General features: G+C 32.3%; 1 protein-coding gene across 7 annotated transcripts in view; it reads right to left on the reverse strand.

Annotated features, from left to right (window-relative positions):
- Positions 1–16,719, reverse strand: part of LOC117218700 (cysteine-rich venom protein kaouthin-2) — a 234,481-nt gene that overhangs the window by 55,977 nt on the left and 161,785 nt on the right. For all 7 annotated transcript variants that reach the window (XM_076527920.1, XM_076527917.1, XM_076527918.1 and 4 more), the window contains one exon: positions 7,431–7,528. In XM_076527920.1, coding sequence (XP_076384035.1) covers positions 7,431–7,512 — 82 coding nt within the window. In that variant the 5' untranslated portion in view covers positions 7,513–7,528. The remainder of the gene's footprint in view (positions 1–7,430; positions 7,529–16,719) is intronic.

A 16,719-nucleotide genomic window follows, 5' to 3' on the forward strand; every position in this document is an offset into this window, starting at 1 on the left:
TTACAGTACAAAGGTGTTAACAATATTTGAATCAATAAAATACCATCGGGAAAATATATATTATTGGAAAATGGATAAATTTTGACCCGAGGTACGTACGAGGGTTAATGGCTGTCAGAACAGACTCGTTGCAAGTGCTCACCCGTTACCTGACGTCTCTATTATAGTAGTTTAGTAAACGAGAAATGGTTGGTCGAAGAGGTTTAAGCAACACGCGGTGATCGAATTTCTCGCTGCAAAAGGCGTTGCTTCGAACACTTTCGGGGCCACCGCACCCCACCGATTTCAAACCAATACAGAGTTCGAAAGAACTGTGGGAAACTGTTCAACAACAAGTTTCCGAAACTTGTCCATTGTTGGGTCGAATGTGCTGCGAAGGGACGCGACCATGCACGAAAATAAATACAGCGAATAATGCAGCAAGCAATAAACATAATCTCTGCTGTTTTATTCATTACTTTTCAAGAAGTTACGCAGCTGTTTCTAGTTTCTGTTGGCGACTCATTTCTCCGAAACGGTTAATATGCAAGTTGTTCTTGAAAGATTTAATCGTGACATTTATAACACGAGAACTTTTCCAACAGTGACATAGTTCATATTAATTATAGAATAATTGTATTTATTAAATATTGCACACACACACACACACATACACACACACACACACATGTGATAATAATTTTTGTCTTATGAAAAAAACAATGTACCTACAGCGTTTCATACTTTAACGACATCGAGTCTTTTTTAACATATTTGCTCTATCCACAATTATTAACACTTGAGCATATATAATTTTACGATCATTTATAATTTTATTTAATAATTTCTTTCGACATACCTTTTGAGGTACTTCTAAGCACGTTAGTTTGTCTATAGGCTTCAATGAAACATGTGAAAACTTTAATTAATTATCAGGAACTAGTCAAATAATCGTACTTATGCTTATGCTTATGGAAAAACGTTTCTAAGTTATGTTATATGTTATAATAATTTTGGAGTACCCAAGTAATAGTAAACTAGTAGTAAACAATGCATGCAAAATGATAATTTGCAATATGAAGAATTACAAAATAGAATAGTATATATTCTGGATTATTGATTCTGAAATCATCTTATACGAATAACAGCTGTTTAAATCGCATTCCGTATAAAGTACCGCCAGCAACGCTTCAAAACCACTTTCATGAATACATATGTTAGCTATGTGAAGCATCAGTCGAGGCATAAAATTCTACATCATTCGCCAAAGGTGGAAACAAATCAGCTAAACTGGAATAGTGTAAATGTAGCATTGCAAGAGATATATTTGCGATAAGTTTTTGACGTCGTTGAAAACACGTTTAGCCGCATAAATTCGGCTCGCTATCACAGATTATGGAATTTTCGAAGTTCCCCGCGCAGAAGTTCGGGCATTGTTTACAGGAACTTTATATCAGAGTACTTTTTCTCGGTACCAAAATTAAAGGCGATGAAGTTTAGGGACTCAGTAGCAGCTGCGCGTAATGAATGTTTCTGCAAGCGAAGAAACCTATTCCAGCGTTCTTGTCGTTTTCGCTTAAAAAGACAAAAACCATTACACTTTTTCATGTTCGTAGGAAATCGGATTGGTTGAATATATAAACACTGTTACGAATCTGCAGTTTTCGATACTTTCATGAGTGATTTAGGACATCTAATTTACACCTGGGACTACCAAATCAGTCAAAATGACAGGTCTCTGACTTTTTCATTACAAGTTCTAATATTACAGAAATGTTTCTATGTGATATTTTGAGATTTTTTTCCTCCGATTAAATATTATATGACAATCTACTGAGAATTTATATTCAAAATTTGTTGCCACCAAAATAGGCCCCATTTAAGGCAATAGACACACAGTCACACAGTGTAAAAAGATTAATTAATTAATTAATTAATTAATAATAATAACAGGCCTAATTAATTAGGCCTGTTTTGGATGTTATAACGATTTATAAATTGTATTAGTAATTATATTAGTTATATAATAATAAAATAAATAATATATAATATAACTAACATATTATACTTTAGAGTACTTAGTAATTTGTAGGCATGCTGAAAATTGTATCGTATTCGGGTGATGTTGTTATGACATGTTAACGTTCAAAGTTCATGAAAATTGCAGTTTTTCATTTCAATCTATCTTGTCATTGTTATAAATTATAAAATAATATGCATTAGTCGCGTTTAAAACTCGGTAATTCTATTATTAAACATCTATAATATACGAAAGAATTTACCACTAATAGCTTCACATTATTTTCCGGAGTATACAACTAGCTTTAATATAGAAAATTTTGGTTAGTCTATTTCAACCAGAGCAGAGCAAAAAAATTTAATTTGGATAACTGATAAAAGATAAAGATTAACGAATAGAATTTTATTCGACACTGTCCAGTTGGATCAAAATTTATCTAGATAAAAATTGAATTAGTTTGACTCGACACTGTTGAATTAAATATTCAATCGAATAAAAATTTATCCGAATAAAATTGTATTCGAATAAGAATTCGTTCAAACGAGATTCTATTCGAATAAAAATTTATTCGTACAGGAATTCATACGGAAAATAATTGATTTGAATAAAACTGATAGAATATGAAGCGTTTATTCATAGGTTATCAATTTATTTCTCCCATATTACCTTTTATAATTTTTTTTATTTGAATAAAGAATCATTCAAATAAAGAATTATTCGAATAAATAGATAGATAGATAGATAGAGAGAGAGAGAGAGAGAGAGAGAGAGAGAGAGAATAATTGACGAAAAATAATGAATTATTCGAATAAAATATTTGACTACAAGGAATTCATTAAAATAATTATCTCAAATAAATATTTATTCGAAACAATCAGAATAATGCCCAACTCTAATTACAACAGGAAGTAAATATTAGACTGCAGAGTTTATATGCATTTACGATAAAATTGAGGTAGTGAAATTTAAAATAGTGATAAGAGACTGAAACAATTTGAGAATGTCAATATATTTTCGATCTATTATAATTATCGAAGCAAGAAACAACTTCCAATCAGGTTTCTATTTTTTGCTGTTTACGCATACAATTTTCAGTTTGCATAAAAGTCCGCAGTCGAATAATTGTGTATGAAAGACAATATCGGCCAGATGGTTTCGAAATACAAAAACAGGATTATATTTCAAAGCAGGAATTTTAATTGCTTCCGAAGATCGGTGCCAGTGTGGTATGTTACGAACGATGTTGAAATAAACGTACGTGACAACAAATAGTCATTATCTACAAAATGAAAACGCTGCGAGAAACAATGGTACCGCAACGAGCGCGTAAATAAACCATTTCTATCTCGCACAATCACCGACAACGATGACGATTAAATTTTTCCTGATAAATCGTTGTATGGAATGGTAATTACTTTATGTACCTATAAATACTATCGTGATCGTATCAAAAATGTTTTATAGATACACTATACTGTAACTTTAGGTGCAATTTTTTAGCTATTGGGTATTTTAAAATTTCACTTTTTGTAATTTCATTACTAGTAATTCTTAGCTATTCTAATAATATATATCTAAATAATCTAATAATATAATGATAATAATAATTGTATTTTGTATAATAACTATAAAATATTATGATTCACATAATGTTTCTAAACAAACGAAATATTAATAATTTTTATTATTAAGTTGTATTAAACTGTACCTGGTTTAAACAAAAAGTGCATGTTTCAGTTTCTAAATTTAACTTTTTTTTGTCTGCGAAGGTTTTATACCATTTTTAATGCGCCACATTAACTATAAACATCCATAAATCATAAACACATATCGGACAAATATGTATTTCACAAAAATATTTCTTTCACTTTGTACACTATATTTTGTATACGTGGAAATTGTTTACGAAGCCTTCGATTTGATCATTTCCGGAGTATCGAGTTTCTATAAAAAAAATTGTTTCCGTGTTTTTTGTTTAGCAACAACTACGTAGTTTTCATTTTAACATTCTTGTTTTCCAACACCTACAATAATTTATCTTCATCAAGATCATACGAAAAACTATTTCAAGCCAGCATTTGAATAAATAAAGTCTTTGATCTTGCATTAGAAGGTAAAATGAGAGTATCAAGGCCTGCCCACAATACCTGCCCACAATACAGTCCTTAATACATGCTGTGCACGTGTACTTAACAGCGTTCTATTCAACTACATATACTTGTTTAGCATTACATTAATTTAATAAAACGCCATACTTCGTATATGGTTACCCTGGAATCGATTTCATATTAATGAAACGAGTAACCCATTACTAACACGCAAAATAAAAAACGCTTAACATAATAGTTTTCATATTCAACGCGAAACATAGCTCTGGCACTTATTAGAAGACTTATGAAAATACATCGATATATAAATATATAGTTTTACTGAGTAATCGATAAAAAAAAATAGGTGGAATTTAATGTGCTTGATATGTTTAACATGTGTTTTATCAAACACATGAAATTTCATCTGTTTTATTTTATCTATTACTTAGTAAAACCATAAATTTATATATCTATGTATGTTCATAAATGTTCTAATATGTGTCGGAGCTATGTTTCGCATTGATTATGAAAACTATTGCGTTAAGCATTTTTTGTTTCGCGTTTTATATATTGTGTTCACGTATTCAGCTACTAAGCACTAAATGAGTCTGACATATACTGCTTTATAATAACAACAAAATTGTATTTACAGTAAATTACAAACGCTCAGATCGTATACGAAATTTGACAATTTGGGTAGAGGAGATACGATTATTCGAGCATTATGGCTCGTTTTTATAGTTACCGATTGTCAACAACTATAATAACGAACCGCAAGGTTATTTTAATCGTATCTCCACCTTCTAAATTGTTCATTTTTGTGCACAATCTCAACACCAATTAGGCAGAATTTACTATACTCCGATTTCATGCAATTTTTATTATACGTGTCTTGATAAAGAAGTTCATTAACACTCGGACGACTCGGGTCCATTTGCAGATTTAATGAAAGGATGTAACGACAGTGTATTATCCTATGTGTAGGATTATATTCTGATACAATCTAAAGCATAAATATGCTTATTGTAGTGTTTGACAATTGATTCAAATTTTCATATGTGTCATTACGGTTTATAGGAAAGCTAACGTGTCTAGACGGAGTACCTTAAAAAATACGTTGGACACAAGTAATAAGTAAAATAATAAATGACCGTAATCATGCTCGGTTATATTTTTGTCAAAAAAGTTAGATGTTCGAATGTTAAAACATTTCTCATGAAATCATTTTTATGGTTTCAATAATCATAAAAGGAAAAGTTAATAACAACTTTCATTCGTTCGATGGTCACAATGTTAAATTAACCAGGAAGCAGAAAGATAACTAACTTCTGTTTTAAAAATTATAACACACGACTTTATTGTTAAATGAACTAACAAACAATAAATATAACTAAATTGTATTTTAGAAATTACGACTTTATTGTTAAATGATCTACTAAACGATAAAAATAACTAACTTCTTTCTTAAAAATTATAACACGCGACTTTATTGCTGAATAAACTAGCAAACATTAAAAATAACAAATTTTTACTTGAAAATTTACAGCACACGACTTTATAATATTTCGTGTGATTTCTGATGCGTGTTAATGAATTGATATTGATTTAATCTTCTTGGAATTGAACGTACTAATTTCGACTTTAGCATATCAGAACTTGAATCTTACGGCTGTGTCGGCTACTTCGTTCGCACAAAGAAGTGTCGGCAGTGGACAATCTCATTGATTTCTAAAACAGTACGCATTCGACCAGCAAGTTCACGCGAACGTTAGCTTGCAGCATTGCTAAATTTATTACCTCTGCACTTTCAGCGAGATTTCCCGCGTCTCATCACTTCTTCGTTTGCTATTTATCTTTCTCATTTTTCACTGTTCTCGTTTTCTCTCCCCGGAATTCTCACACAAACTTTTGCGAACGATCCGTCATCGGTCTTGAACGCTTCACGGTGTTCTATACATATGGATACACATGCACGCGCACGATACTCTTGCTATGTATTTATTGGTCTATAAGCTGAGCGAAACGAATCTGCTTCGATCATGCGCACCTCGCGCTGAATTTTTACGCAGAGAACGGATGTTTTGTTTTATTCAGCAATTTCTATCGGAGATTGAATGGATTATATGGAACTTTTAAGGGAACTTTCAAGTTCTCTTTAAGACGTGGAACTTCTTTCGGAGGCGTTCTCACATTTTAACTTCTGGAGGGATCGGATAAAGAGAAGTTCTCGAAAGTAAAGGTTTTAGCTCGGATAAGAACCTGTATTAGAAGATGCAGAAATAAAAATTTGTCCATGGCAAGAACAGATATTTTGTTCATTAATATTAAAAAAGCTTTTGTTCATGGAAGTTGTACTATTATTAATCCGTTAACCGGGCATGAGAAAATATTACGTCATACCACGAAGACAACTCTAACGAGCACGACGATCTTTTTCGTCATGAGGAATTTTAAAAGTAATATTTGTTACATTTTATGTCGTTCTCACCAATTAGAACCTTGAAAACCCATGGAAACCTAGCGTGACCGTATAGTACCACTTCGAGTTTGCACATCACTTCAATGTTTTTTATATGTTGTAGATTTTCGTGACATAGTTTTCATTAATATATTCTGGCACCCAGAGTTTACTACGTATAAAAAACGTCGGAATGGTGTTTGAAACTGAACTGAACAAATTCGAAGTGTTACGATATGGTCCCGCTAGATTTCCATGGGTAACAAATAATTTGACAAAATATTAGATGAATATATAAATGTATAAATCAAATATTTCCAATGTACAAAGACTTAAAACAAAGTGAAATCATTATTTTGTTATATTTTGTAAAAATGTCATGTATAATGTATATAAATATATACAATAGTAATAATATAATATAAATAATATATAATATATATTGTATATATATATTGTAATAATTATTTTATTTTGTATTAATTCTTTGTACATTGGAAATATTTCATTCATATATGTTCTAAATCTATCACAAAATATTTTGTCAAAATGAATAATTAACGAGTGAAAAACAATTATATTTTATCATTTTAGAAAATTGCGAGTCAATTCAATATCTAATGCAAAGTTCACTATCAAACGGTGCCATATAATTGTTGCTCACGTAAACTAAGATCTGAATCTAGAAACAGCATAATTGAGAACATAAAGAGTTTAAAGATGTCCGATACTGTCACGTAAATCGATTACTCGAGTCCAGCAGAAGAACGTACAAATAAATGTATCGACTACTTAATTAATCTGCGTAGCTACTGTAAAGCCCCTTGAAAAAAGGGGGAAAGAAAATGGGAGCCGCGAGTAATTAAAACAAATGATACTTTACAGGGTTTGCTGCGATGCGTCTTCCTTGGCACGGCCGCCGGCAGCGCCAATGCTATCAGCACGATAATCCACAGCCACCTCATAATTCCCGATTACGACCTGCAACACGCCAACGAACATGTTATTCCATAAAGAACGCCATAAGAAAATTTAAAAGTTTGAGAGAGCCGTGAAATCTTCGTCTAATCAAACATCACCTTCGAATGTGATACATCTATGTACAGTGACTCGCATTAATATTCGGACACGATATTATTAAAAAAATTATTGCTCCTTTTTATTGTTTATGATAGTATTAGTGAATCAATTGTTTTCTCATATAATAAAGCACTTCTTAAAGTAAGTAGAAACATAAATTTTGTTAATTTATTGCACATGTTCTTTTGTATAATAAGCGATAAACAAGATTGTGACAAAATTTAACGTCGCAAAAATATTCGGACAGTGAATGAATTACATTAATTTTATATAAAATAAGAATCTTTTTAATCATGTTATAATAATATTAATATTTTGTCGGCTGACCCTTTTATTTTATTACTTCATGCAATCGCTTGGGCATGTTACAGATGATTTTATTTAAATATTCCGGCGAAATCCATTTCCATTGGTCTAACAAACGTTGCCTTAACGTTGTTGTCCTTGTAGGGGTTGTATCAATTTTGCAGTCTAATTGATCCCATGAATTTTCAATCGAATTTAAATCAGGCAATTGAGGAGGAGAATGCACAGTACTTTTGGACAATTGTATGATAAATATTCCTGTACAATTCTGGCCTTGTGTTTACGATCATTGTCCTGATAAAACTTAAAACTGTTACGTATACCCATATTTATGGCACTTGTAATTAAATATTTTTTTAAATGTCTAAATACTTCATTTTGTCCATAACACCATCGATAAAAACTAGATCACCTACACCTACAGACGAGATACAACCCCACACTATTCCACTCCCATCACCGTGTTTCACTGTCGGTCTTAAATTTAAAATGTTTAATTCTGTATTTACTTTACGCCACATTATTTTTCGACTGTCGAATCCGTAAAGATTATATTTGCTTTCATCCGAAAATATTACATCATTCCACCACGAGTTGTCTTTATAAAAATATTAATTCCTTTGTTAATTTTGTAGCACTTTGTCCAGAATTTTTCTTATTATCTTGCGTTGGTCGCGAGAGTCTAATAATTTTGGACGACCTTTCTGAGGGATTAAATCGATTTAATCCTCACGAATGTACCGACGTGTAATATCTGCCACACTACTCGTGCTTATATTTGATAATTTGACTATAACTCTGTATGATTTTCCCTTTTCCTTGTGATAAATAACCAATTGTCGAATTTCAAAAGACGTATTTCTTCCTTTTCGTCCCATTTTCACAAGTAAAGCGTCTGATATTACCAATAATTTCTGTGGTACCGAATTCTCGCAACGAATTTTTATTTGTTTATAAAATTTGTTCATAAACAAGGGGTTGCAAGGGGTTTTATTGATAGGGTTGTAATTTGCAAGGGGTTGTATTTGATTTTTGAAAAAAAGGTGAATATGACCAGTAAAAGGATGATTTAATTTTAAAAAATGTTGAATATAACCTGCAAAAGGAAGAATTTCATTTTCTTAGAATTGGATACACAAAAGGATGATCTTTAAGTGCATAAACTGTAAAAAAGAGATTTATTCTATGATGAACTACAAAATTTACAATCTACAAAAGAAGAGAACATCTAAAGCCTCCCAGATTAGTACCGATAACAGAGGTCTCGCTGTAACCCAAACTCTTTCAAACTCTTCAACGTTCCACATTTCATACCCTAATCTCTGTCACAAACGCATAAACCCAGCAATCCCTGCACAATCCACTAAAACCGTCCTCGTATTTGTATTTTTCTTTTAAAAAGAATTAGTTCCTCTTTGTAACAACTCTTGCCGCAGGAACGCGGCCCGCCAGAAATGTCGCGTCGTTTAAATATGGTAACCCGACGTTCGTCACTGGTCGAAACACAAATACAACAACGGGAAAAAAAGCGAGCAGCGAAAAAAAAGAAACGCAGGAATAACTCGATCAGAACGACTTCGCGAGCGAAACAATCCCATTCGTTTAACAGATCGACGAGCGTCAAATGAATCGCAATCACGCGCCGCAAAAGCTCAATTTGTTCCGTTATTATTTAACAGGAAAAACGTGGGCGTCCTCATTTCGACGAGCAAATCCGGTCGAGACATTTCGAGCCCGATTTAAATTCAAAACACAGAGCGAGCGATCGGTGTTTCGACGCGGCGCGACGCGACGGCACCGTGTCCCGAACGATATTTCCCGTGTCCAACAAGATGCGAGATTCTCGCGAGAACGAGAGAGATAGCAGGGAGTTTCACGTTTCGGCCCGTGATGTCGAGCCCCGGGAAAATTTTTTATCCACGGTGAAATCGGTGTACCGAGAGTCCATTTGGAGCTTTTGTTATCGGCCGGGTCAACGCGCAGAGTCTACAGTATCTGGCTCTGGCGACTACCCCTAAAATGTTTGCGTATGGGCCTGCGGGGGATCCATGACCTCATAAACAAGATCTCCAGGTTTTTTTAAAAAGGGAACGGAATGCCAAGAAGGAATCTGTTCGCTTTAGCATTAACACTGCGGTTACTTGTTTTAGGCCAACTTGTCGAACGATTTTTCCAGTCCCATCGTTTCTACGGTAGTTTGTGCAATGTTCGGAGCTGGATAAAATGATATTTTAAATGGCAAATAGCGGACAGATGTTTCATTTTAGATCATGCATGTATTTTTGAAAATTAAATATCTTATTTGCTCGAAAGAATTTACTTTTAAAAATAAAATACTTTAGTCGTCGTAGAAACTGTTTAAGATAATAATTGAAATAGTATTTTATTTACAGTAAAGATATGTGTGTCATAGTTCGGGATATTTTATTTATTCAAATCATTATCATAAAATATTCTTATTTTACTAAATCGTAGTGTAAAATATAATTATTCTGGTAATCTGAAACGAACGAAGCACTTTTCCTCTGCATTATAAACATATATTCAATATAGTTCTTCAATGAATACTACTGAAAACAATACATTTCATTTGCAAAAGTTATCATTTCTTACACTGTCTCGTTTTACGTTGTGTTAATTATTTTCACAATTTATTTTCAGATTCAGATATGTGGGAACTATTCCATTTTATTTATGTAGTTAGTAAAATCAAAAATAATTCATTTTACGTTTTACATTATCGAAACAAAATATTTATTTCATGCTTCAACTGTGGATTCTGAAAATAAGCTGTTTATCTATGAAAAGCCAAAAACTTTAATGTGGAAGTATCGTTTAATATAAAATTATTGTTATGAATTGTACAAGTATGATAGCAAAGTTATTAATATTTATTAATAGTTAGTTATTAATATTTATAAAAAATATTAATAAGAGAACAATTGCTCTTGAAGTTTTGGCAAGTATTAAATAATATTCTGTGTGACATTATGAGAATATTATAAGAAATTTAGGTAACATGGCAAAGTATTAGTGTTAATATTATAATAGGGATTGCAAACAATTCCACGACGTTTAGAAATGATTGAATTCATCCTCAAATAATCGTTAATGAAAAGAATTTGAAGAAGATAGCGATTGTACCTATCAAAAGATACTATCCATCGATATTAACAATATTTATTTGGTAGTTATTTGTGGAAAACAAAATTTTTTTCGAAATACATCATTTATATAATTTTGTTTCCATAAAATATCTATAAGTATGAACTGATTTTTGTCTCGTTTTGCCATAAATCAAGTTTGATATCACGAAGCAAAACGAATATCTGCGATCAATAATGTTAATATTAACAGTATTTATTACGTAACAAAGAAAATTCATATTTACTTTTTTAATTTAACTAACTTAAGTTCTTAACTCTTATTTATATATTGGATGACTTTAATAAAAGACATTTAATCAATTCCAATAAATAACGATAGAATCTTAATTAAAGAACACAGGCAGTTACCAACATATTATTTCCAATAAATTGCTTTTCTTGTACTCGACATTAAGGAGTCCCTGCTTGATACAATATATTCTAGTGTTGTAAAAAGTTTTCTAAGCGAGATACGTATCCCGAAAAAAGGTGAAGCGACTCTCAGAACGTAGGAAAGAGAAAAATGAAAGTGGGACTCCGACCTACGAAGTGCACTCGAGCGTCACTAGTCTCCAATGTAAAAGCTGCCGCTTTTTTAAACATTTTCTGTCCGATATCGTACCACAAACGGAAATGGAGATTTCATCCAGAAAAAAAGAGAAAAATTCAAGATTTATTCAAGCATCAATTTACTGGACAAATCATCGCGACAATTTCACAGAATCAACATAAAACATCCACCGTTCCTAAAATCTGTAGATTCGGAAATTTGTTCGAAATCGTTCACAAAAATCGAAGCAGAGTAAAAATGTTGTATATCTTAAGTTTAATTTTTACAACAGTGACATGAAATTTATTTTATAAATTTTGAACGATCGTAATATTTCCAAATAAGTCCAATTCTGTATCAACTGCTGATTAAATAATGATTGATGAATATGACGTATTACTGATTTTATTAGAAATATCTAGTAATTGTAAAACTGAAAAATATATAAATAAGTCATACTAATAATTTCAGTTTCGGTATAAGGTCAATATACATTTTTTTTAAAAATATAGAATCATCGTAAAAATGTAAGATGTAATGTAAAATGTAAAATGTAAAATGTAAAATATAAAATTTCAATTTTTCAATCGATATATGATACAAAAATTTCATTAAAATACTGATGAAAAATTACATCCGAGTTTGATACATTCTCGAAACTCAATATTTAATAGCATAGTCACTTTAATTGTTAATTGTACAAACAGCACCGCATGCGAGTATTTTTAATCAACTTTTATACAACCATCAAGTCGCGCATTTCATTTCCTTTTACTGAAGCAAATACAGAAATAAACATATAAAACCGCGATAAAAAGGATTCGAAAATGCATAAAAGTAAAAAAGAGATACGAAAACGTTATTTTGATCAAATTAAAAAGAAATACGAAAACGAGAATGTTCATAAATATTGTCACGATAACACTGAGATTCATCAGGAGTATATTTTGAAATCAAACGACGGTTTTACACGATGTAAGATCATGTAACGTAGACTAATATTGCCTTTACATTCTTCCACGGCGAAAATCAAAGCATTCTACCGTGGCAAAATGGAGGGTTCGATGCGGCATAGTATCCAAAAGGGACGGTACAAGAGCAGCATAAATAATAATTTATCTTCCGTCGCATCTATACGTCGAGAGGGTGGAAGAGGAAAACGGGATGGGTTGTTCAATAGAGAGAGCTATCTGAAAGAGCGTGGAAGGTTCACCGCGGGAGTATTCGATTTTTATCGAGAAAGCGATCGAGCAATTACATCGAGATCCCTCCGTCTTTCCCTCGGATCGCTTCTTTAGCGCCGCCGTCGCCCGTAGGTCTCCTATATTTTCATTTCCTGCTCTTTTCTGGCAGACTGCTTTACTTTTCGTCTCAGACATTCCGTTTTCCCGCACGTACGGCCCGCCTATCTGAAACGGATACGAGCACGCGACGTCGCGTCGCGTCGTTTCGTCGCGAAAAGAGTGGAGATAAGAAGCCCCGGTAAGAGGCTTTCTTTAATGAATACTTCGCCACTCACGAAAATATAAGCTCACTTACACGAAATGGTTCGTCGCGAGCGCTGCCCGTGAATAAGGCACCGAAAACTTTAATCTAATTTAGATAACTGAGAATTCACTGCTGTTATTAAATACTATTATTAAATACGAATTGCAATGTTACTTTCGCGTCCCTATAACCCAGTTGATATAACGAACACGAATCCGAAATTCGTTTTCCTCCATCGTTCTGAGCTTCTGAAAACTGTCCAATTTTTAACTGTTGGGTTTTTATTGAATGACGTAATTATAATAACAGTGTAAACTGTATTTTAACAATCTGATCGCACACCAAACGTTGAAAACCAGAACGAACGGAATAACGAAACGATAAGTAACAACTGAAATTCGTGCGCTCGAAATATAGTTATGGATATTATATGATAGCAGATTGCCAAATGCCTTTATATTTGCAGCATCAATATTCAGAATTTGTTTCGGTTCGTTGAATTCATTCAGTGAAAAGTAGAGTAATTGATATTTATGAAACGTTTTTGTGCCGATTTTTATGAAGATTATTTCAGAAATTATTAAAGCTAGAAAGACAATGTAATTATTAAAAGTATATTTTTCAATCGAGCAGTTCAAGCACATGAAGCTTATTCGAAGTATTAAAACTATACATATACAAAGCACTCATAGATTGAAATTTCATTTATGGATCATAAAGAAGTTATATTTTTAAGTTAAATTAATTACAGTTGAATATTTGTTGCTCTTACTGCAAGATATAGTTTTGCAGTGCACATATTAAAGTCTGTACAACATTATGAAAATTTATATTTCGCTTTTATTATTATTATCGTACTTGTATTATCCAAACATTTGTAATGTTGTTTGTATTAATGTTCCTTACGTTTCGTCCACTACTAATTACACTTTGCCATTATATTAAAATAATTCAAGAACATTTATTAGACATACGAGGTTATCTATTATTTGCAATTCACTAAAATTATTTAATACGGATATTTGACTCTTTGATATAATTCTTATTTTCCATAAGAATCCACATTCTACTTACTCCACTACCATAAACTCTGTAAGTGATACGTTCATCTATGTCACACACACACACACACACACACACACACACACACACACACACACACACACACACACACACACACACACACACACACACACACACACAGAAATATTTATTTTATTATGTTTCATTCAATCATGCATAGAAGTTGTCTATTACATTACTATATGTTTTTCTCTGATATTCTGGACCAATTGAAGATGGTATTTGCACTGCGTCGAAAATTATGCGATGATCGTATGGACGTTGTGTGTGAAGATGTTAGTTAATTAGATGTCTCTGTTGAATTTTGTACACCTTTTACAAAAAAAAAAAAATGTAGCATACAATAAATTATATATTATATTATATTCACCTGTTAGATTCTTTTAATATTTTGTAAAAGAAAATACAAGATGTAGCATACAATAAATACAATTTCTCTGTTAAATTCTTTGAATATTGTATAAAAGTAATATGATGAATAGAATAAAATACGATAGCTGCAAACGCTTTGAAATGCAGCATTGGTAACTTCATTTACTTTTAGGGAACTGCGAAACTGAGTGTGTGCGAGCGTGAAGGGTGTGAAGGCGTTTGCTCCTTTGAAAAGAAGCAGTGCGGAGGAAGTCGCGCGAGGGAAAACTGACCTGTGAGGTACAGTCAAAGAGAATCATATTTTGCGAGCACGTTTCATTCTTTTCTTATTTAGAGCCTTCCGGGTTAAACGTATTACCAACAATTTCATAATTGAAATTGTTCCACGAATTCCTCTGTTTTTAGTGACCCTGAAATAACGTTTGTTGTCGATTCATTAGTGCGCTAATTCCATGTTTTTTCATAAACTCTATTATTATCGTAAGAAATAAAAAACTTTGTTATATTTTTAAGCTATTGCAATTTTAGTTACATGTATTACCAGAAATGTAATTTTCGAGGAGAGAGAGGAAATTATATTATTGGCGCTTACATTGTTTCCCACAAACACGCCTAATTACACGCCGTGTAATTTAAATATTTTCAGAATTTCGATATATATATATTATTATATTATTATATATATATATATATATATATATATATATTAATTGACTACTAATGAATAAATTATGCATTATGGAGATATCTTTTAAAACTGACTTTGTTCCGCTTTTTCTATCGAAACCGACCACTGTGCACCGTCTGAAATTTTCGACATAAGAAATACCTTTTATATATATATATATATATATATATATATATGCATAATTTATTCATTAGTAGTCAATTAATCACGTGGCTTATTATTTATTATGATCTTTTTTACCATTTGTTCATTTTGGACACGACTACATGGCTTCAAAGTAGCTCATCTTGAAATCATCCTGTTATATCATCGTTTATAATTATTTTGTTCTTTGAAAATAAATAATTTTTGCAGAATTTAATATACTTAGTATGTACTTAAATTATGTCACAGGACACTTTTTTATCTCTCACATGTTTTGAGTTATGTTCAATTGAATATGTTGAATTTTCATTTTATTCTTTAATTATGAGTTCGATGGAGTTCAGTGTGCGCTGTGATCGCATTTTGAAGAGCAATGCCTTACATCAATAACACAGTAAAAATTGGCTGCTATTAGCTGCTATTGGAGAAATCATCTACTAATAATGCCAAAATGGTACATGCCAGGAAGCATACCGTGATACCTATGGGCTACCGAGTTACGCGAGATGTTTTGAATAGGTTGAGTTAAGTATCAATGTTTCAACTGTTCGCACTCTGTTGAAACTAATGAAAATAATTATAAATTATCTTTTTTGGATTATAAGCAGACTTTTGCTGGCATCCGATCCGTTCATATAAAATATGAGGAAAAGAACGATCAAGAAATCGAAACCATTTCTCAAAGAAACGATCGAACTACTGGTTTCTGAACAATGTTCGTAACATGAAAATGGAAAGGATGCTCAATTGAATTGAATTGGATTGAAAACAAAAATTGTATTTTTAAAAAATTTGTTTGTAAATAATTAAAACACTGTAGTTTGTTTTCGTTATCCTATCCCAACAGAAACCCAAATATATGTACTAGTAATATAAAACGAAAAAGTAAGGCATAAATATATAATTTTAGTTGTTATATGTTTTTTCCGCTTTTTGTATGGAAGCCGACCACTCTGCGCCGCATTAATGAGCACAGTAATTGGACACGCGTATCCTAGCGCAGTCATTAAAATTGTTATTAGTAGACATTCGATAGCTTTACTGTTAACGTTCCTGAAACACGGAAATGTGCCACGATCATTTTCACAGCAGATTCTGCCGAAGTGTGGGCGCCGAAGGTTATCGAATCCATTAGAAGAGAAGACAGACTAATCGATGGCAGCTCGTATTCATAATCAGCTCGTTTTCCACGCGGGTTGGCGAGGTGTCCGCGCGCGAGGAACGGCTGCCGTTGGAAAATTCGATTTGCCTGGTCGCCAGAGCCGTGCTCTCCCGATTACGCTTAACACAATCTGTCTTCGTTTGTGCCATTCGC

This window comes from Megalopta genalis, chromosome 1, assembly GCF_051020955.1.
Source record: "Megalopta genalis isolate 19385.01 chromosome 1, iyMegGena1_principal, whole genome shotgun sequence".
Taxonomy (NCBI): Eukaryota; Metazoa; Arthropoda; class Insecta; order Hymenoptera; family Halictidae; genus Megalopta; species Megalopta genalis.